The following is a 23,939-nucleotide window of genomic DNA, read 5'->3' as shown; positions in this document are numbered from 1 at the left end:
GTCATACATGTAAAGCACTTAACAGCATACATGCTAGTTATTATTTTAAGGGAAGTAGAATGGTTAGATTAAGGGTACAGACCTGGGGTTCTGGACTGGCTACCAGTATTTGGAATTTACTGTTCCCTGGCCTGAGGCAGTCACTGGAAAAAAAAGTACTAGAGGAGGGGTCTTGGGTGTGGTATCTATTATAGTTCATTTTTTGTGGGAGGGACAGAAGTTGAAGGTGACATCAGTTTTCTCCTTAGATGCATTCAGACAAATTCTCTAGGTACTTTTGTTTTTGTTTTATTGGTAAGAGTGAGGAAGTTGAAGAGGGAATTGCGGTACATTGCTCTGTTTCTTTCCGATCCCTGGTGCCCTTCAACACGTGCTGACTTCTGAGGCGCCTGGGTCTGGTCTTGGTTATTACTGGAAGCTGTGATCTCTCTGCATAGCTTACTCTAACGAGGTCATCATTCAGTCTTGGTTCAGGTGAAGAGGGCCATCCCACTCATTAGGCCTTTAAGACAGAGTATAGGGTCTCTGCCTGGGGGATCCCATGGGGAGGTTGGCGGGGAGGTGCTCCTGGGGAGGCTGGACTGGAGAGGATAAGGGAGGCATAGACGATACCATCATCCTGGGAAAATCCCAAAAAAGAAAGCCATTAGACAGTGGGGCAGAGCTGTCCTTATCTTAAGCCAGAGATCTCACAGCCTGAGAACTGGGCTGCTACCACAGTCTGTCTACTTCCACCCCACCTTCCCCAAGCTTCCCTTTAAATCCTCCAGGCCCTCATCTGAGCTTCTTACCTTGTGGTCCAGCTTGGGGTCTGTATCCTGTCCTTGGGAAGAATCAAGGTGTGCTAGAGTCAGGTGAGTGACAGCCAGGGTAGAGAAACGGGAAGAGGGTTTCAGCAGTAACGTTATCCGTTAGGTCAGGGTCAAAGGTCATTGGAGATGGATGGGGTGAGGAATGGGAAAGAACAGAATATTGAGAAGGGGGCACATATATATAAAGGTAGGGACTGTTTGGAGAATAGGAAGGGTCAAGGGTGGGAATTAGGAAAAGATGGTGATAAGGACTTACCTTTATTCCCAGTATTCTCATATTTCTCCTCGGTGTTTTGGAAGGGCCCCCTGTATGGGAACGAGAGGGTGGGGAATGTATTAGAGGCTGTGCAGAAAAGAGTAAAGCATATTTCAGGGGCTAGTTCTTTTTGTGGGGTGCTCTCCAACCTGCCCTAACATACTCAGGAGGTTTTAGGCTCTCAGAGGATGCTGTCTGGAGAAGAACTGAGGCCCTCTGTGGTATAGTACAGAAGGGGGTCCCTGAGTGCTCGCTGAAGGTGGACTATTCTAGGGAAGCTGCTTTTATCAGAAAGGGACACAAAGAAGAGAAATAGGAAGGGTCAGTTCCTGTTCTCTCTGTTGGCACTGCTTGACTAAAACTGGGAGAAATAAAAACCAGTTAAGCTCGTTTCATGTCCTCTGGACAGGTGCTCAGGCCTTGGTCCCTGAAGGAGGCTTCCAGGGAAGGAGACTGAAGGAAGGGCACCTGGCAGTAGAGAGAGAGGAGGGAGGAGGGCTGCGAGAAGGCAAATTATGGTGATGGAAAGAAAGGACAGGAGAAAAGGAAAGAGATTTGAGGTTCAGGAGAAAAGTATGCTGAGGAAAGGAAAGAAGAGCTAGGGCTGGTACAGAAGAGGGAGGCCGAGGCTAGGAAGTGAAGCAGACAGGATGAGGAGGAGGCAGAGGAATCTCTGAGCCCCTTTCCTGTACTTCACCAGGGGAAAAGGAAAATTGGACAAAGAGCAAGAAAGAAGAGAAATATGGAAAAGGTAGATGTGTTAGGGAAGGGTGGTGTTCAAAGATGAGAGAACACAGGATAGACAGAAGGAAAAGCTTAGAAATGGGGAGGAAAAGGGATACAAGAGAGAAAAAAGGGAGACATTCTGGAAAAGAGAATCAGAAAGTGCTGCCACCCTTTGATCTCCTGTTCTCGTTTTGCAGAAATAGGAGATGGAGCCTCAGGAAGTTAAGAGCATGGCTCCTTAGAGGACAGATGAGGACATGGATTGGGAAATTCGGAGGATGAGAGGGGCTGTGATGTTTCCGAACAGGAAGTTTCCTTGTAAGAATAGCTCATGTTGTGTTGTTCTTCTGAGGAAACTTCCTGTTTCCCAAACCAGCGGTCCCCCTTTGGGAAGAAAAGCACTCACCTGACAGAGGTTTTGGCTTTAGTCTCTCGACCTGTTGGAACCAAAACAGTCAATGTGGCTGGACATTCATGGAAACCAGCATTTCTCCATCCCGCCCGTCCCTGCTCCTTCATGCTCTGGGAGGCAGTCCTTCCAGAGGTCAGAGCAGCTCTGTTAAAACCAGTGTGGGAAGGGCCTGGGACTCAGAGAGCTGGTGTCCAAGCTGGCCACCCTGAGGCCAGCCCACATCTGTCCTCCCTATTGCCCTCCACAGCAGATCATAAGACAGGCTTGTTTCTGTCCCCGCTCTCCCCACCCGTCATCTCTAGCCTGTCTCCCAACCTCATCCCCTTTGCCTTCTTTCTTCCTTGAGCTTCCCACTCATCCCCCTAAACTGGTGCCTTCTAATATTGGGCACCCTGCTTTCCCTGAGTCCTCTTTCCTTGCCCTAACAAAAACCGGACACAGCTTCTTTTGTGTTCCTTCTAAGGGGTAGCTGTTCTGATTCTCAGATCCCATGAATCTCATGGCTTGGACTAATTTTTGCAGTTGCTTAGATTTTGAATGCCACTGTTGGGCCATTCCTCTCCCACCCTTGGGCCCATCCTTCTTTCACTGAATCCTCTGCTGTCTGCCTCTACCACTCCTCCATATTCATCCTCTGAATCTCTACACTATTTTCCAAGGATTCTGGTCCCTGGTTTACAGACTTCCCTTCTACCCAACAGCATCCTGGGAGATTTCATCATCTACGAGGACAGTCCTGAACACACGGGACTCACAGCTCCCCTCCAACTTCAGTGACTTCCACCTCCATTCCATTCAGCCATACCTTGAATTTTTTTTTATCACTGGGACTGATAATTCTGAAATATTAAATGCTAGTTATCATTTTCATACTTTCTTTCCTTCCAGCTTGCTTTTGTTTTTCTCCCACTGTACCTGTTCTTTGACCGCATTGAACTCTTGTCCTTTGATCTGCTGCTGACCCCTCTCCTTTCCAACTATGCTGTCTCACTAGCTCCTTGACCTCCAGTGTTCCCCTGTCCTTCTGCCACACTTAGCTGACAAATCTCCAGTCTTGTATATGTACTACTGCAGGGTATGCTATCTGCCTACCCAACATCCATTTACTTCTTACTTAGTCACAGAATCTTTATTTTATTTTATTTTATTTGGAGTGGCAATGTGCTCATCTAAAAGACTACTTTTCCAACCTCTCTTAGATGTGGGACATATGACTAAATTCTAGCCAATAAGATATAAGCAGAAGTTGTGGGTAGGACTTTCAGGAAGGATCTTTAAAAAGGAGACAGACAGCTAGGGCATATTCTTTTTTTTTTTGTCCTTTTCTTCTCTTTCCTGTTTCCTGCCTGGAACCCAGGAATAGTGGCTGAAGTTCTAGCAGCCATCTTGAACCATGAGGCAATCTTGAGGATGGAAGCCAGTACCAGGGACAGTGGAGCAGAAAGCTAAAAGGAGCCTGGGAGCCTAAGCACGGTGGCCTGTGCTGTCTGCCTCCAGATCCTTTTACAGGATGAAAAAAAAAAAAGTTTTATTTAAGCCACTGTTACTTCTGGTCTCTGGTGCTAGCAGCTGAACATAATTCCTAATTGATACAAGTCCTAAAATTCTGATAAACTTAATAGTTTAATAGTTCTGATAAACTTAAGAGTGCTTTTACAGATTCGTGGTTTCTCATCTGAGTTGAACCCTCAAACACCATCTCCCATTTCCTCTGTGACTATGTCAAACTTTCTCTTCAAGTCTCTGAGCCTCATTCTCATTTTCAGCAGACTACTACTGTGGTTTCTGTCTTGTAGATTTAAAAAGAAAAAAAATTTTTTTTTTATGTAGTTGAATTTACAGCATTTTAATTCATGGTTTTTGGATTTTGTGTCATACTTAGAGACGTCACCTCCACTCCATGGTTATAAAATAGTCTCACATGCTTTCTTCTAGGACTAGGGTTATTGTTTTCCTCATTTAAATCTTTACTTTCCATAGAATTTATTTTGGTGCAAATTATGAGGTCGGGAGACAACTTTATTTTTTCTCAGCTGGCTACCCAATTGTCCCAGCAACATTTATTGAATTACCTACCTTTTCCCATTCATCAGAAATGCTACCTTTTTGATCTACTAAATTCCTGAATATATTTGGGTCTGTTTTCATCCTGCATATATTTGGATTTTTCTCTTTTTTTCCCGTTGGTTTATCTGTATATTAATATGCCAATATTTCATCATTTTAATTATTGTAGTTTAACAATTATAGGTGCTAATGCTCATATAGTACTTACTTTGTGGTGGGATCTATTCTAAATGCTCATGACAACCCCTGGGTAGGTACTATTGTCCCCATTTTACCAGTGAGGAAGTTGAGGCTCAGAGCAATAGTACTGTTTACCTAGCTAGGGTGTGGAGCCAGGGTTTGAATGCAGGCATTGCAGACTCCATAGTTCATGTCTTCACCTCTGTGCCTTAAGATCTGATAGGGCTAATCTCCTCTCTTTGCAAAAAGTAAATTCAAATCAATGTTGGAAAGTGTTGGGGTATAAATAGTTGTTATGGACTGAATTGTGTCCCCCAGAAATGTGTGTCAACTTGGCTAGGCCATGATTCCCAGTACTGTGTGGCTGTCCACCATTTTGTGATCTGTGTGATTATCCTGCTTTGTAAATCCTAACCTCTATGATTTTAATGAGGCAAGATTAGAGGCAGGATTCAATCTACAGGATTAGGTTGTATCTTGAGTCAATTTCTTTTGAGATATAAAAGAGAGAAGTGAGCAGAGAGGAAGGAGACATTATACCACCAATAAAGAAGTGTCAGGAGCAAAGCGCGTCCTTCAGGGTCCCTGCACTGAGAAACTCCTAGACTAGGGGAAGTTTGATGACAAAGACCTTCCCCCAGAACTGACAGAGAGAGAGAGAAAGCCTTCCCCTGGAGCTGGCACCTTGAATTTGGACTTCTAGCCTCCTGGACTGTGAGAGAATAAATTTCTGTTCGTTAAAACCATCCACTTGAGGCATTTCTGTTATAGCAGCACTAGATAACTAAGACAATAGTCAATGCCTCTATCCCTGCCCTCTCTCTTGAGCTCTAAATGCGTGCATTCCAGTTTCTGCTGGATATCTCTGTCCTGATCCTACACTGGTATCTCAAACATAACATATCCCAAACTAAGCTAATCATCTTTTCCCCGCAAAGATGGTCTTCCTCCTGTTCTCTATTTTACTCAGTGATTTCACCATAACCTTATTTACCCCAAGCTGAAAACATGGGACTTATTCCTACCTTCTCACCCCTACATCAATCCAATCACCAAGTCTTACTGGTTTTGCTCTTAAATCTTTCCAGGAGCTCGCCCTTTCCCTCCATCTGTACTGCCATTGTATTAGATAATCCCGGTCTTGCCCATCTCCAGCTCCTCCACCAAAGAATAATGGATCTGCAACATGAAGCTGAGGTTGTCACTTTGCTGCTTCATGCTGCCTCTGGGATCAGAGGTTCTTGGGCGTGATTTATAGTGTCCTCTTCCATTGGCCTTTGCCTCTTCTTCATCTCTTGCCTCCTCCACTGATACTGAGCTACTACAGTTCCTGGAATAGTTTCTTTTGCCTGGAAGGACAGTGACCTCTCCACCACTCTCCCCACTTGCCTGGCTAATTCTTTTTTCTTCTTTGCAATTTTTCCCATGTGTCACTTCTTCTGGGAAGCCCTCCCTGACTACCACCTCTTCTTCCTCCCAACCTTGTTAAGTGTTATCATAGCTCCTTCCATATGAGGCAATTAGGCCTTGTCTTGACTGTTCTTACCCCCTACCCCCCAGACCTCTCTCCTCAGACTGGGTTCCTTAAAGGCTGGGTCAATGTTTACTTTTGTTTCTCCAGTTACAAGCCAGGCCCAGGAGAGGGGGCTCTCAAGCAGTGCTTGCTGAGCTGAGCCAATTCTCTGTCCATTCTGCTCTCTCTTTATTTTTCCAGGGCAGACCCTCCTCTCCCCATGAACCAAAGGGTGAGGATTGATGAGCAATAATCAAGTCAAGGGAGAAGAACTGGAAAATGATCAGATTGTGTGGACAGGGATAGGTTTAGGGCAGTGCTTCTTGAACATGTTAAAAATACAGATTCCTTCCATTTGCAGAAAAATGAAACAGGATCCATACCTCACACCATACAAAAACTAGCTCAAAATGGATCAAAGAACCTAACTGTTAAACCTAAAACTATAAAGTTCCTGGGAGATAACAGGGACAAAGCTAGGGGTCCTAATTTTTAGCATAAATGCACTAACACAACTAAAAATGCACGAACAACAGAAGATAAACTGGATAACTGGGACCTCCTAAACATTAAATACTTACACTCATCAAGAGACTTTACTAAAAGAGTAAAAAGAAAACCTACAGATCGGGAAAAATTTTTTTGGTAATAACATACCTGACAAGGGTCTAATCTCTAAAATATATACAAAACTTCAACAACTCAACAACAAAAAGACAAACAATCCAATCAAAAAATGGGCAAAGGACATGAACAAATACTTTACCAAAAAGGACTTTCAGGTGGCTAACAAACACATGAAGAGATGCTCATGATCATCAGCCATTAGAGAGACGTAAATCAAAACTACAATGAGATACCATCTCACCCCTGCAAAAATGGCACTGATCAAAAAGCAAAACAACAAATGCTGGTGAGGTTGTGGGACACTGAAACTCTTATACACTGCTGGTGGGATTGTAAAATGGTACAACCACTATGGAAAATGGTATGGTGCTTTCTCAATAAGCTAGAAATAGAAATACCTTATGATCCAGCCATCCCACTCCTAGGTATATATCCTAGAGATATAAGAGCAGTGACACGAATAGACATATGCACACCTATGTTCACTGCAGCATTATTCACAGTAGCAAAAAGATGGAAACAACCTAAGTGCCCACCAACAGACAAATGGATAAACAAATCGTGGTACATACACACAATGGAACACTATGCAATGGTAAAGAATAATGATGAGTCCGTGAAGCATCTTAAAACATAGCTGAATCTGGAGGACATTATGCTGAGTGAAGTCAAACACAAAAAGACAAATATTGCATGATACCGCTTTTATAAAAAGTCAAGAATAGGTATACACACAGAAAGCAACGTTCTTTGATGGTTACCAGGGATGAGAGAGAGATGGAGAGGGAATCACTTACTAGATAATATACATGTGTTAATTCTGGTGATGGGAAAGGCAATACAAAATATGGGGGAAGTCAGCACGACTTGACCAAGGTAAACGAAGACACTGAGAAATATGCAAGAATAAAGGACAACCGCAGTAAATGCTATAACAGACACAATTTTGCAACAACAGTAATAACAAGCAAAAAAATTTCTGAGTGGTTACATAGGTAGATATGTATGCTATATGGGTGTGGAGAGGTGTATGCAAGTATATGTGTGTGCATATATGGGTATATTTGTGGACATATGTATATACATGTTTATAGGTGCTGCATATATATTCATATATACAATAAAGCACACAGAGGGCACAGTTATGGGTACTGCCTAGACATATCCAAACACCTCCTGGGATTGATTTACTGGATTTGAAGGCTCAGGACCATACATAGTCTCATGGGACAACTAGGTCAACTAGCATAACTTAGTTAATAATGTTCTACATCCTAATTTGGTGAGTAGTGTCTGGAGTCTTAAAAGCTTGCAAGAGGCCATCTAACAAACAACTAATGGTCTCTTCCTGTCTGGGGCAAAGGAGAGTGAAGGAAACCAAAGACTCAAGGAAGAAATTAGTCCACAGGACTAATGGCCCACTTGAACCACAGCCTGTTCTAGCCTGAGATCAGAAGAAGTACATGGTGCCAGGATACCACTACTGACCGTTCTGACCAGGGACACAACAGAAGGTCCTGGTTAGAATGGGAGAAAAATGTAGAACAAAACTCAAATTCGTAAAAAAGATTAGACTTACTGGACCAACAGAGACTAGAGAAACCCCTAAGACTATCGCCTTAAGATATAACCTTTTAACCCGGAACAGAAGCCACTCCCGGAGGTCACCTTTCAGCTAAATAAAAGCTTGGCCTGTAAAATAAACAATAAAGGAAGAGCGTAGTCGATGCCACTGAACTGTGCATGTAGAAATTTTTGAAATGGTGTGTCTTTGGCTATGTATATTTTCACCAAAAAAAAAGAAAAAAGGTCGAGAAGGGAGGGGGTTGACATGTCATGGGGTTGTTGACCAATGTCATAAAACAACATGTGTACTACTGTTTCGAGAAACTATTTGTTCTGTAAACCTTCACCTGAAGTACAATTTAAAAAAAAAGGAGAAAAAAAAAAAAAAAAAAAAACAGTAAAAGAACACACCCCATGAGGAATGTGTTCCTTTAAACAATCAACTATACGAGATCAAACATTTACACAAAAGCAGAGAAGGCAAGGAGGGGCAGGGAAACTGGACGGATGGGGTGGAATGGTGAGAGTGCTGACACATTTCAAGGACTGTAACCAATGTCACAGAACAATTTGTGTAAGAATTGTTGAATAGGAATCTAATTTGCTGTGTAAACTTTCACCAAAAACACGATAAAATATTTTAAAAAAAATGCAGATTCCCAAGCAACATTCCAAGATTCTGACTCTCCCAGCACTGATCTGCATTTTTAACAGGCAACTATGGTGATTTTGATGCAGGTGAGCTCTCAGATCACACCCCAGGAAACACCAGTTGGGAAGCTTCGGGGCAGGGTGGGGTCCTGGACCACGTACCTTTTCTTCTCTTACACCTGAGGAATATCATCAGTCCCAACATGGCGATTATGAACGCAGCGCAAGCCACTGCCACTCCAACCTTGGCTCCCAGACTCAGAAGCCCAGGGACTGAGCTCCTTTCATCCACGCCGAGTTCCGCGGTGGTGGTGGTGGTGGGGCCCTGGGTGGTGGTGCTGGCAACTGGCTGCAAATTCTTCTCTGGAGGGGTGGAGGTATTTGGGTGAAAGATTACATCCTGTTTGTGGAGCGACTGGATTCTCCAACTCTCACACAAAGGGAGTAACACGGTGAAATGCGAAAGGCTAGAATTCAGACCAACGAAACCAAACCCAACCCGTTGCTGTCCAGTCGTTTCCCTCTCATAGCCACCCTATAGACAGAGTAGAACTGCCCCATAGGGCTTCGAAGGAGCCGCTGGTGGATTCAGACTGCGAGCTTTTGGTTAGCAGCCGTAGCTCTTAACCACTGCGCCACCAGGGCTCCAGGATTCAGACCAATCAGTTTAAATACCAACTCTACTACTTACCAGCCTTGTGGACTTGGAACTTAATTTTACTATCACTTACAAATAGGGATAACCAGCTGCAGTGGAGTTGATTCCTATTCATGGCGATCCTATGTGCATAAGAGTATAACTGTATTCTACAGGGTTTTCAATGGCTCATTTTTCTGAAGTAAATCACCAGGCCTTTCTTAAGAGATGCCTCTGGGGGGACTCAAACCTCCAACCTTTGGGTTAGCAGCCCAGAGCACTAACCTTTTGCACCACCCAGAGACTCCACAAACTAGGGATAAAAATGGCTAAATCATAGGATTGTTTCTAAGTGAGAGGACATCTGTAAAACACCTAGCGTATATTGGAAATACGTTTTTAAGGTTAAATTTTAGGTCCTACAAACAGATTGTACCTTCTTTCTCAATGTTTAATGAGTCATTAAAACACGCACTCCCAGGAAGGAAAAAAATTAAATTCCAATAAAATCTTCAGATTAGTGTGGGCCAAATTCACTGACCACTTTTATTATAAATTAATAATAAAGGTGTAAATACCATCCCTCGAATGAGAATTAAAATTTTTTTAAAATTACTTAGTCAAAAAAAATATAATAACATGCTATTTAGAAAATAAAAATCAGAGTAATACATATTAGAAAAACCTCTCGGATATGACTAAAGCTATACTCTAAGCTAAATTCACGGTATTAAACACTTTCCTTATTTAAAACAGGAAGAAATAAAATAAATGAAAAAAACATTCAATTTCCAAAGAAAAAATACCCTAAGGAAAATCAGAAGAACAAAGCAATGAAAACATATGTAGGAATAAATTTATTAGGAAACAGAACAGCAGTAGGATTAATAAATGCAGAAACTGTTATTAGGGGAAAAACAAAAAGAAAACAGAAAAACCTTTAACAAATCTAACAACAAGAAAAAGAGTCTGTTGAAATCATGAGTATATACTCAATTATAGGTTAATAAATTTTAAAAACCCTATGAAAAGGATGATTTTCTGAAACAAAGATTTTAAAAAACTGACTTAAACCCAAGTGCCCATCAACAGATGAATGTATAAACAAATTGTGGTACATACATACAACGGAATACTATGCAACTATAAAGAATAATGAGGAGTCCGCAAAACATCTTATAACATAGATGAATCTGGAGGAACCCCAGAAGACATGTCCCTTGGACTGTCTGTAACCCAGAACTAAACAGTTTAGAGAATCAGTGTCCATTATGGGGAGTTTTCTCCTTGGACAAGCTTGTTTTTCTGCACAATAAATTAGAATCTTGAGGATCTACGCCTCTGAACACTCCTCTGTTCCCAGTGCAAAAACCTAACAATCAAGGTTGGAAATTTATTCAAGATTTAAGGGCAATAAACCAAATAGTGATACCCAGGTTCCCTGTAGTCCCTAATCCCCATTTATTATTAGCTAAAATACCAGTTAAAGCCACTTACTTTACAGTAATGTATTTACACAGTGCATTCTTTAACATCCTGGTACATCCGGATAGCCAATATTTGTTTCTTTCACTTGGAACAATCAGCAATTTATTTAGACTCCTATGCCCCAAGGTTTCACTGAGCCCCCCAGCTATTTTTCTCAGGTTCTTCATGCAGACTTACAACATCCGCAATTCCCTAAGAAATCAGTCCTTATACAATATATTGATAACCTTTTACTTTGCTCTACAACTCAGGCTGATTATATTTCTGACAGCATTTGTTAACTAACCCGGTTAGCTCATAGGGACATAAAGCTTCTAAAGAAAAACTTTAGCTGATCCCTACTCAACTTAAATATTTGAGTCACCTTCTTTCTATCAAATGTATCGCATTAGACTCCAGCTGGAAAACAACAATCTTTAACTGCCCACCTCCTAAAACTGAGAGGCAATTGAGAGGAGTTTTAGGGTTGTGTGGCTATTGTCAGACATAGATTCCAAACTTTTCATTAATAGGTCAACCCTTATACAAATTATTAAAGAAAAATACACCTAATCCCCTGATTCTGGGTTCAGATGAAAATAAAGCTATTGGTAATTTAAAATGTGCTCTTCACTCTGCTCTGGTTTTAGGATGTCCCAATTGTAATTTAGATTTCTTACTGTTCATTCATGAGAGAGAAAGGACTAGCCTTAGAGTGCTAACACACAAAAAAAATAATGGTCAGTAAAGACTTGTAGCGTGTTATATAGATCCAGTGGCTTGTGCCTATCCCCCTTGCTTGGGAGCTACCACAGCCACTGCAAAATTAATAGAAAATACTGCTGATATATAATGGAAAATAATCTTTATATTTTTGTTCTCCAAGCAGTTGCTGCTTTGTTAAATTCTGGGGCAACCTAGCACATGTCCACCATTTGAATGGCTATCTATAAAGCTATTCTATTTTTCTCTCCTCACATTCACATTCAGTGTGTCAAAGCCCTAAATCCAGCCATTTTATTACCTGTCACAGACTCATGTGAGCTGATGCAAACTGCCTAAATCTTACTGAACAGTTACTAACTCTCAGGTCTGATTTCCAAGAAACTCCTTTAGAAAATTCTGACTTTGTTTTGTTGGTAGATGGGTCATATATTAAACCTTTCCCAAACCCCTCCATATTTCAGGCTGGCTATGCGGTAGTCTCCCCTACTAAAGTAATAGAATTGGGACTCCTCCCTAAAGCCACCTCAGCCCACTAAGCAGACTTGTATGCTCTAACTTGAGCCTACATTTATTTATGTAGCTAAAGGCCTAACAGCCAATATTTATTCAGTTGATATGTGATTAGAGTTATTCATGATTTCGGACTGTTATAGAAACAAAGGGATTTTTAATATTAACAGGGACTGAAATTAAAAATAGCCAGCTCGTTAAGAAACTATGAGATACATTATTATTACCTGGTATTATTACCTTTAATAAAGGCCTGGCCGTTATTAAAATACAAGCCCACCAAAAGGAACTTACTTCTATAGAAATTAAAGGAAATCATTTCACAAATCGTATGGCAAAAAAGGCAGCTACCCAAATTTGTGCAAATAAAGTTGTGTTGTCAGAAATAACTGAGCCACAACTTAATAATATTTCTCAGTTTTCAAAAGATGATTTAATAACCAAACAAGAAAATGCAGAACCTTGGGAAAAGGCTTTATGGACAAAGGAAGGATGCAAAATACACCTAAAATCTGGGTTATAGGTTAGACCAAATGAAAGAATTGTCCTTTCCTCATCCTTACACTATCCAATGCTTTGTCTATTACATGAAGCTAGTCATTATGCTGTAGATAAAATGATACAAATTATGCAAAACTATTGTTGGGGTAAGTTTCAAAAAGCCACTACAGATGTTTACAAGTCTTGCCCGGCCTGTCCTTTGTTTAATCCTGGAAAATACTTTAAAAAATCCTCTCCCTGGTCCTTTTCTACAGCCTTCAGGGTCTATGTTAGTACGGCAAACGGATTTCACCCAACCCTTCTCAGGGTTATCAGTTTGCTTTAATAATGATCTATATGTTTTCTCACTGGGTAGAAGCTTTTCCTTTCAGAAAAGCAACTGCTACTTTTATAGCAAAAAAATCCTAGAGACTCCATCAACCTGAGACCAGAAGAACTAGATGGTGCCCGGCTACCACCAATGACCGCCCTGACAGGGAACACAGCAGACAGTCCCTGATGGAGCAGGAGAAAAGTGGGATGCAGAACTCAAAATCTAGTAAAAAAACCAGACTTAATTGTGTGATTGAGACTGGAGGAACCCCAGAAGACATGTCCCTGGGACTGTCTGTAACCCAGAAGTAAAACCATTCCCGAAACTAACTCTTCAGACAAAGATCAGACTGCACTATAAGACATAAAGTGATGAGTGTGCTTCTTAGTTCAATCAGATACATGAGACCAAATGGGCAGCTCCTGTCCGGAGACGAGATGAGAGGGCAGAAAGGGATATGATCTAGTTGAATGAACACGGGAAATCTGGGATGGAAAGGAGGAGTGTGCTGTCACATTATAAGGATAGCAACTAGCGTCACATAACAATGTGTGTATAAATTTTTGTATGAGAAACTAACTTGAGCTGTAAACTTTCACTTAAAGCACAATTAAAAAAAAGAAAAAAGCTCTTAAATAATTTCATGTTAAGGTGTTCCTTCAGAATTGCATACTGATCCAGGGACACACTTCACAGGGCAAATAATTCAAGAATATGCCAAATCTTTCCCATTCATCAATGATTACATTGCCCTTACCATCCTCAATATTCTGGGTTGGTAGATAGAACAAATGGAATTGTTAAAAATCAAATAGCTAAACTTTACAGTTCTTAAAACTGCCTTAGACTAAAGTCCTTCCTTTAGTTTTACTGAACCTAAGGTCAACTCTCTTTAAAAAAAATAAACTCCAAAGATTGGACTGGACTGTGGGACATAAAATGATACTTGTGAAGACTGTGCTTCTTAGCTCAAGTAGATACATGAGACTAAACAGGCAGCTTCCGGCTGGAGGTGAGATGAGAAGGCAGAGAGGGTTAGGAGCTGGGTGAATAGACATGGGGAACCAGGGATGGAAAGGAGGAGTGTGCTGTCACAGTATAGGGAGAGCAATTAGGGTCATATAACAATGTATGTATAAATTTTTGTAAAAGAGACTAACTTGAAATGTAAACTTTCACTTAAACTACAACAATAAATAAACAAACAAAAAAAAAACATAAACTCACATCCTATAAAATTGTTACCAAAACCCCACGATTCTGCCTCCTGTTAAATTTATAGATCCAAATATAACTCAACTGGATCTTCTTAAATATTATTAATGATTAATGCACTATGCTCAAGTTTATTCTTCACAGGTCAAGGCAACCTTAGACAGACAAGAGCTTGCTTTAGGCTCCCAGGAACCTAAGGACCTGCTGCCTGGAGAATCCATCTATTGGAAAAGACATCAATTATAAAACAGTGTATAACCTCGCTGGAAGGGATCCTACCCTGTCCTACTTACTAACCCTTGTACAACCAAGCCAAAGGGGATAAAACCTTCGATTCATTTATCTCAATTAAAAAGAGCCTCAAGTTCCCCTTGAGAAAGCAATCCTATTGGGGATTTAAAACTATTTGTCAAGTGGCACAATGGTTAAGCAGTTGGCTGCTAACCAAAAGGTCAGCAAGTTCGAATCCACCAACCACTCCTTGGAAACCCTATGGGGCAGTTCTACACTGTCCTATGAGGTCGCTATGAGTCGGAATCGACTTGATGACAACAGGTTTGGTTTTTAACAGGTTATTCGTTGAGTTAAAGAAGACTAAAATGTATTCTTTTAATGTGGTTATTTTCCTAATTCTACCACCAGATTTCTTAATTTCTATTTGTTCTTCTACAAATGACTTTTTAACCTGGGCTGATATTTACACTCATCAATTTAAACAAACTGCTTATTAGATCTGTGTAGCCCTGCCTATTTCTAGCCAGTTGGGACTTCCTTGATGAATGTCCCCCTTACAAGGGGCAGACTAGATAGCTCTTGACTTATTAATTAAGGAATTTAAGAAAGAATCAGGTGTCCTAAATTATCTTACCATTGCAAAATTTTCTGTTGCTCAATGCCCTATACCACATCCACCATTGAACAAAGGACACAATTTGACATTTTATCTAAGTAACACTCAGGCTTTAGACTTCAAGGTTGCTCAAGAAAGATTTAAAACATCCCTTCGAAAACCATTAAACATCACCTCCCATATTAGAGGCTTCTACCGACAAGTATGGGACAGTTTTATTTGGCTGACGCCTCAAGCCAGGAGGTTAAGTCAAACAGCTTCTCCCTGCTGGGAACAAGCCAACCACAGCAAACAACACGATCCAAAGACTGCCAGAGACATGGCGTGGCTTCAAAGCTCTGATTGTATAGTCACTAGTTCTCTTCAAGCTACCATTTGGTTTGCCACTGATTGGTTGTGACTCTAAGGCATTTGTTGGTTAGCCCAAAACGACACATACTGGTTATGTGGCTCTAACCTTTGGCCTTGGCTTCCACCTGGAAGAATTCACAGATATACTATAGGATTGGGCTGGACCCAAGGTCAAGTATTAACTGACTTGCCTCTTCCGCTAATATCCCCTTCTTAAGAGCTCAGTGGTCCAAATTTGTATTTCATTGGTATGGTCAACTAGCTTCTATTTTCTTACCCAAATAGGTTTAGAGACTATTGTAAACTGTGTCGAGGTTTGGACTAAATATGTTCAGAGTGCTTTAAATGGTTCTGCCTAAGGACTCCAAGAAATGAATGCTGAAATGACTATGATGAGAGAGGTAGTTCTTCAAAACCCAATAGCCCTTGACATTCTTACTGCTGCACAAGGATGCACCTGTGCCATTATTAAAACTGATTGTTGTGTTTATATTCCTGATCATAGTACTAATATCACTCACTATGCTTCCCATATACAGTGCATAGTGTGAAACCTCACTGATCCTGTTCTCTCTTTATCTGAAATTCTAAATAACTGGTTTGGTTCCTGGGGTGGATGATAGAAGAAAAAAATATTAATTTTCCTTTGCTTGTTTCTGTTCATCTTTGTATCTATCTTTATAATTATAAAATGTTGTTTTTTGTTAATCAAATATTATATGGTGATGTGTTGCTTAACATCCACAGTACATTCTGTGAAATAGGATGTTATGTAATTTGGACATAGTGCGAACACCGTATTATATACATACTTAGCAAAGCTGTATGGGATACTGTAGCGTACTTGTATTGACTAAATTGCCAAGATACTGTACACATACAGTACTGTGTTTCAGTTAATGTATCTGGTAATATATGGGTTAAGTGGATTAATACTGTATACATAATATAATAATACATAATAAATATACACTACTGTATACATAGGCTAATACGTAATCTGCTTACCACAGTTGGAGCTTGCAGGGCTAACATAGTGTTGAATGACTCTGGAGGCTGTTGCTGTTACAGTTCTATGTTCTACAAGATACTGAACTTACACTAAATTACTATTGCTGTTGTTGTTAGGTGCCATCGAGTTGGTTTCGACTCACAGCGACCCTATGAGAACGAAACACTGCTGGGTCCTGTGCCATCCTCATGATAGTTGTTATGCTTGAGCCCATTGTTGCAGCCACTGTGTCAGTCCATCTTGTTGAGGGTCTTCCTCTTTTTTGCTGACCTTCTACCTTACCAAGCATAATACACAGTAAATGTACAGTAAATGCTTTTCTTCTTCTATTTCTATAAACTAACCTTAGGCTACTTTATAAACTTTTTTTTAATTTTTAAACTTTTAAATTTCATTTTAAACTGTAAAATTTTTTTTCATCTTGTAAACTTTTTATGTAAACACTTTCTTAGCCTATATCACACACAAGTTAACAAAGAGGATCAGTATTATCCACATCACTCTTCTCAAATTCCTTATAGTGTTCCACTGGAAGAATTTCAGGTGGAATAACCTCCACTGATGAACTTTCACCAACAATGATAATATCATCTCCTGTAATGCCTGAAGGTCTTGGCTGACGCTCTTCTTGGGGAGGTGTTGGCTTCTGCAGGAATATGTCCAGTGTTGTTTGTTTAGTTCGCTTTATCTTTTCTTCATAAATTTCTTTATATGTAGCAAACACTGCATGAGCATTCCTTTCATCAGTGAAAAGCGTTCAGTGTTTGGGTCCATCTCTTCAGCACTTTTCAAGAAGCCGTTAAGGTCTGCAAAGAATTTGGCTCATCCCTTAACAGTGAACCTCTTCTGCATCTGTTCTTCTTCTGCTTCTGCAGTTTCCTTTTTACTTGCCTCTTCTTTGGCTATTTGCTGTTGCTCTAGCTCCAGTGACTCTTCCTTTGTTAAGAGTTCTTCAATGTCGCCATCGTCTATGTCTAAGTTCAGGTTGTTGTTTGGCATGTTGGCAACAGCTCTACTAATCCTTGCAATCTCATCATCCTTTACAAATCCCTTAAAGTCATACACATATCACTTCAATATTTTTTTCCATTCATGCACTCTATGGTCACATCATCCCAGACCCAAGCAAGGTTCTTTATTCAATGGTAAATGTACTCCTTCCAGAACTGCATCAGTGTCTTGCTAGTGTCATCAGTTGCAGCAATAGCCTGAGCAAAGGACCTCCTCAGGTGCCTTGAATGTTGCCGTAACACCTTGGTCCACTGGCTGTATTAAACAGGTGGTGTTTGGTGGGAGAAACACCACTTTGATGTTGGGGTGGAGGTCACCAGTGAAAAGGGGATATCCTGAAGCATTTCCTACAGTTAGCAAAAGCATGAAAGGTATTCCTTCTTCCAAGAAGTACTTCTCCATTTCACTGGCATAGCAATTTTGAAGGGCATCCTGAAACAGCATTTGTGTTATCCAGGACTTTTTATTGCATCTGTAATAAACTAGTAAGGTGTGTTTGTTAATGCTCTTAAAAGCCCTGAAGTTTTCACTATGGCAAATATCAAATGGTTTTAACTTGTAGTCAGCAACATTGCCTTCTAACAACCCTGTCTGTCTTTAAAAGCCTTAAAACCTGGCATTGACTTGGCCTTCTTATGGATGACGGTCCTTTCAGCCAATCTCTTCTAGAATAAGGATGTTTCATCCTTATTAAAAATTTGCTGGGGCAAATAACCTCCTGTCTTAGTCATCTAGTGCTGCCATAACAGAAATACCACAAGTGGATGGTTTTAACGAAGAGAAATTTATTTTCTTACAGTAAAGTAGGCTAAAGTCCAAATTCAGGGTGTCAGCTCCAGGGGAAGGCTTTCCCTCTCTCGGCCTTCTCATCAGTGTTCCCCCAGACTAGGAGCTTCTCGGCACAGGGACCCCAGTCCAAAGGATATGCTCTGCTCCCGGCACTGCTTTCTTGATGGTATGACGTCCTCCTGTCTCACTGCTCACTTCTGTCTTTTATATCTCAAGAGATTGCCTCAGGACACAATCCAGTCTTGTCAATCCGGTCCTGCCTTACTAACACAACTGCCACCCATCCTCCCTCATTAACATCATAGAGGCAGGATTTACAACGTATAGGAAAATCACACAGTACCAGGAATCATGGCCCAGCCAAACTGATATACACATTTTTTGGGGGACATAATTCAAACCATTACACCTCCCTTTATAGTTTATCTAAATTTTCAACATATTCTTCTGCTGCCTTCACATTAGTACTTGCAGACTCACCACTCACTTTCACATTATGCAATTGTTGAAAAACATTGAAGCACTTGAACCACCCAGAGCTAGCACTAAACTCAATATCACAGTCCGGTCCTGCTTTTTCTTCAAGCATCTTGAACCAGCTTCGTGCCTTAGCAGTGATCTTTAATGTGCCGAGAGGGATTCACTTTTGTGCTTGGTCCTCAATCCACGTCATTAACAATTTCTCCATATCTGACATAGGTCCCTGTCCCATTTTCATTAGTTTTGTGGCTTTCACTGGAAACTGTCCTTTAACAGATTGGAGAATTTTTTCTTTGTTTTTGATGACCATCGTGACTGTCAAGTGTGAGATGCCTGAATTGTGAGCAATAGCATTGACTGATTTTCCACCTTCATGTTGTTTAATCAGCTTTTGTTTCACTTCCAAATCAATACTTCTCCTCTGCCTCTTGCTGCTGCTATCCCTAGTGCTGGTTTTGCTGTGTTTGGGAGCCATGATGCACTTCGTGGTAATATTTTCAAAAGAAAATCAGAAAGAGAGATAACGCTACAACACTCAAGAGACACACGATACATGAAATTGGATGCTGTTGCCTACAAGTCGAAACATATGCTGTTATACGGTAAACTTTTTTGTAAGTAGGGAAAATTCACGTTAAAATAATGATAGAAAGTACAGTACAAACACAAGTGTTTATTGTGACTATCAAGTCGTATGTATTATAGGTTATATATGTACTGTACACCTAGCAGTGTGATCGCTTTGTATACTAGAGACATGACATACACGGGTTGTGTGCTGGAAGCTGTTGTGTTCGCTATGTCAGGTTACATCTGCTACGTCCAGTTCTCCGATTAGGATTTCTGAACTCTGTTATAAACTTATGGGATCATGGACATATATGTTGCCCAAACAAACATTATGCAGCGTTTGACTGTACCTCTAAAGAATGTTGTGCACCTAAACTACTCACCCTGCAGACAACTGATGTTAATCACTCATACCTTTTAACTTTAAAAAATTATGTGTAATTTTTTGCCCTTTGATAGACAGGTATTAGTTAATGTCGTTTAGGCTGGCCAAGGAGTTCCACATATTTAACCTAAATCTTCCACTAAGAAAACCCTGAAACGACTCACCCTGAAGATGAGGACTAATAGCATGGCAAGGTGAAAAAAATAAATGCAAGGTAAAATGATACTAAAATAAGGTAAACGACAGAATGGTCAACAAGTGCTAAAAGTCCTTGAAGAAGAAAGGTTACTCCAGTGTGGGCGATCAATACCTCCTAGTGGAGGCTTGATCAAAAGGGGAAAATGTAGCCGAAAGCTAAAAACAAGATGGAGTCACTTATGCCAAGCCTGGAAGAGCATGGCTGCTACCTGGTGTCACAGAGAAAAAGTTTAAGATAATAAGTAACCTAACTTTTAGAAACAGTAATTAGCTTGTTTCTGTAGATTTATGTGTAATTAACAGTTTCTGCTCTTTAACTCCTACATTCCAAGACAGGCACTGACCCCTCGAGACCTATATTGTTTGTCTTCTTAACCAAATACAATTCTGAAGAAGAAAGGATTTCAAGAGACATTTTTAGAAATATTCAAAAGACTCATCAAAACTGCTTAGACTTCCCTGACTTTCTTTGTTCCTCAGACTGTAAAAACTCCACACTGCCTCATCTCAGGTGTAACACACAGTCTCATACCGTGTGTTGTCCAATTTGCAAATTATATGATCAATTAATAAATCTCTAACATTGTTTTAACTTTTAAAAGTTATTCAGCACCTCAATGACATGCATATACTGCTGTTCCTTGATTTTGCTGCTTTAGGTAGTATCTATTCACTTCCTACTATTGAAATTGAGGATTTAGAGGTCTTACACTCCCATTTTCTCCATTTCCCCCTTTCCCCGTATAGTTCTAACATAATTTATATAAAATTATTTCAACAGTATGCCATAATTTTGATTGGGTCAATATTCAATGTTTACATTATTTGAGTAAATAATTATTCTTAGCTGAGCATGAGCTAGTCTCAGCCACAGAAAGTGGTGTCTATGAATACATTTCCTTTTCTGTATGACTTCTAATGTTCATTGGAGTTAATCATTATTTTTTAATTTGCTTTGTTGTCTATGCACTTCTCATTCTTTCATCCTCAAACACATCAGATGTTCTGTTACTTCTTCTTGGTGACCTTCCTACTGAGGCTTTTGTCTGATTTCTTTCTGTGCCTCGGGAGAAATCAGATGGAAGTGATTTCTGGCCTTGGTGGATGGCACCTATCAGCTCTCTTGCTGTCTGGCTTCTGGTTTGGCCAATGGGAAATCCCACAGGAGAAGGAGGGCATGAGGAGAGCAGGTCAGGATATTCATTCCTTGACTCTCTCCCTGATGGGCAGGCTGGGTATGCCACTGCTCCTTGCCAGTTGGTACCCTCTTCTGTCTCTATAGTTCCTTGAGGGTTCTAGTAAAAACTTCCTCCCTTTGCTCCTTCAGGCCTGCTGTTAGGCCTAGGGTGTCTCACCATCCTTGATTTGTTTCTCTAAACTAATCCCACTCAAAACTCTCCTCAATTACCTGTTTGAGTGGTTGTTTCCTGCAGGGGCTCAGACTAATATCTAGAGGTCTTTCCTGTTCATTGTTGTTGTTAGGTGCCGTTGCATTGGTTCTGATTCATGGTGACCTTATGTACAGCAGAACAAAATGTTGCCTGGTCCTGTGCCATCCTCACAATCATTGCTACGTTTGAGCCCATTGTTGCAGCCACTGTGTCAATCCATCTTATCAAGGGTCTTCCTCTTTTTCACTGACCCTCTACTTTACTAAACATGATGTCCTTCTCCAGGGATTGGTCCCTCCTGATAATATGCCCAAAGTAAGTGAGACAAAGTCTTGCCATCCTTGCTTCTAGGGAGCATTTCTGGCTGTAATTCTTTAAAGATAGTCTTGTTTATTTTTCTGGCACTCCATGGTATGTTCAATATTCTTCGCCAACACCATAGTTCAAATGCATCAGTTCTTCTTTGGTCTTCCTTATTCATTGTCCAGTTTTCACATGCATATGAGGTGATTGAAAATACCATGGCTGTGTCAGATACATCTTAGTCCTGAAAGTATCATCTTTGCTTTTTAACACTTTAAAGAGGTCTTTTGCAGCAGATTTGCCCAATGCAATAAGGAGTCCTGGTGGGGCAGTGGTTAAGCACTGCCTGCTCCATGGAAGAAAGATGTAGCAGTCTGCCTTCATAAAGATTACAGCTTAGGAAACCCTATGAGGCAGTTCTTCTCTGTCCTATAGGGTTGCTATGAGTTGGAATCAACTCCATGGCAATGAGTTCCCTGTACAATCTGTGTAAAATAACCCCCTTAGCAATCTCTACCCCACTTTCTGTTTTTTGTTTTTCTCTATACCTTTTCATCACTACCACCTGACATATATACAGGATTTATTTACTTATTTTGTCTTCTTCCTAAACTAGAATGTAAGCGCCATTGCTGTGGTTTTTTTCTTCTTTTTTGCATTCAATTAATATTTGTTAAATGAACGAATGAAATAATTTTCCTTTGGAATTTTAAGTTTTCATCCACTGTCCTGCAGTTATCTATGTTGCTATTGAGACAGCCAAAACCATTCTGGTTTCTGAATCTCTGTAAGTGGTCTATTTCTTTCCTCTTTAGAAATTTGTTGGATCTTCCGGTGTTTCACAATTTCAACTTCTGGTGCCTTGATGCAACTTAAAAAAAATTTTCTTTACTCATTTTGATGACTCATTCTGAAAGTGTTTCTTCAGTTATTTCTTTGACATTTTTTCCTCACAGCGTTCTCTCTTCTCTGTTTCATAACTCCCACTTGTTACAGAGTAGAACTGCTCCATCGGGTTTTCTTGGCAGTAATCTTTACAGAAACAGAGTGCCAGGCCTTTCTTTTGTGATGCTACTGGATGGGTTCATATCGCCAACCTTTAGCTTAGTAGTTGAGTGAAAACCACTTGTGCCATCCAGGGACGTCTAACAAAGGATTAGTACGTGTAAAATCAACTGCCATTGAGTTGATGCTGACTCATGGTGACCCCATGTGCATCAGAGTAGAACTGTGCTCCATAGGGTTTTCTTTCTTTTTTTATAATGTATTTTTGTTGTTGTTGTTGTTGTTGAGAATTTACACAGCAGAACCTATACCAATTCAACAATTTCTACATGTACAATTCAGTGACATTGATTATATTCTCAGAGTTGTACAACCATTCTTACCCTCTGTTATGGATTGAATTGTGTCCCCCTAAAATATGTGTTGTAAATCCTAACCTCTATGCCTATGGTTATAATCTCATTTGGGAATGGGTTCTCTTTGCTATGTTGATGAGGCAGTATTAGTGTAGAGTGTGTTTTAAGTCAATCTCTTCTGAGGTATAAAAGAGATTAAACAAGCAAGCAAGGGAGCAGAGATAGGGAAGAGAGATGCCAAGCCACATGAAGACCACCCATAAGAAGAAGCTCAAAAGAGACAAGGCCCTTTTCCCACAGCCAACAAAGAGAAAAAACCTTCCTCTAGAACTGGCACCCTGAATTCGGACTTCTAGCCTCCTAACTGTGAGAAAATAAATTTCTGTTGGTTGAAATCATTCACTTGTACTATTTCTGTTATAGCAGCACTAGATAACTAAGACACCCTCCTTTTCCAAGTTGTTAGAAAGCTCCTTTTTGAAGCACCCTTTCTTGCGACATACATGCAATATCTTCTCTTAAATTTCTGAGAATAAGAGAATGATAGTTATTTTGAGGTTTTCTTTTCCTTGTATTGTTTTGGTTTATTCCAGATCCCCTCCCCACCTATTTGTTTTGCTGAGTCTCATAGGAGAAGCTTTCCTTAAATGTTTAGTTTAATTATATTTTAAAATGGGGATTCTAGCGTGGGCATCCCAGGCACAGCTAAGGCAAGGGTTTGTGCCTGACTGGGGTATTTAGGGCACTGATGACACCACAATCCCCTTGCCCCCTCAGCTCCCAGTATGCAGAAAGCCATACTGGTTGGAAGCTCTGTGTGTGTGGTAAGGGAGAAAGTTCTTGTCACTTGTAATCCGTAGGATCTCTAGATCTTTTCTCTTGGGCCCATCCGATTCCCCAGAGAAGAATCTGCTGATCTCTGCTAAGGCCTGGTGGGATGATATAAGCCTGCTGCCTGCATCCTGGGAGGTGTCCAAGGAGGAAGGGAGACTAGGGGCTCATAATTTTACCAAATCCCCCAGTTTTAAGGACTGAAAATTTGTCCCCAGTTATGCCTGT

At 40.5% G+C, this 23,939-nt stretch overlaps 1 protein-coding gene across 6 annotated transcripts in view; it reads right to left on the bottom strand.

The window, feature by feature from the left end:
- Positions 1 to 275: 275 nt before the first annotated feature.
- Positions 276 to 23,939, bottom strand: part of PILRA (paired immunoglobin like type 2 receptor alpha) — a 27,408-nt gene continuing 3,744 nt past the window's right edge. For 3 of the 6 annotated variants that reach the window (XM_023741083.1, XM_023741088.1, XM_023741087.1), the window contains 6 exons: positions 8,973 to 9,173; positions 2,201 to 2,231; positions 1,069 to 1,118; positions 792 to 844; positions 613 to 619; positions 276 to 502 (listed from right to left, as the gene is read on the bottom strand). In XM_023741083.1, the coding sequence (XP_023596851.1) occupies positions 471 to 502; positions 613 to 619; positions 792 to 844; positions 1,069 to 1,118; positions 2,201 to 2,231; positions 8,973 to 9,173 (374 nt within the window). In that variant the 3' untranslated portion in view covers positions 276 to 470. The remainder of the gene's footprint in view (positions 503 to 612; positions 620 to 791; positions 845 to 1,068; positions 1,119 to 2,200; positions 2,232 to 8,972; positions 9,174 to 23,939) is intronic. The other 3 variants (XM_023741084.1, XM_023741085.1, XM_023741086.1) reach the window with 3 other exon arrangements.

Source organism: Trichechus manatus, unplaced genomic scaffold (genome assembly GCF_000243295.1).
Source record: "Trichechus manatus latirostris isolate Lorelei unplaced genomic scaffold, TriManLat1.0 scaffold00170, whole genome shotgun sequence".
Taxonomy (NCBI): domain Eukaryota; kingdom Metazoa; phylum Chordata; class Mammalia; order Sirenia; family Trichechidae; genus Trichechus; species Trichechus manatus.
The sequence above is the reverse complement of the archived record's forward strand: the minus strand, read 5'-3'. Positions and strand labels throughout refer to the sequence as shown.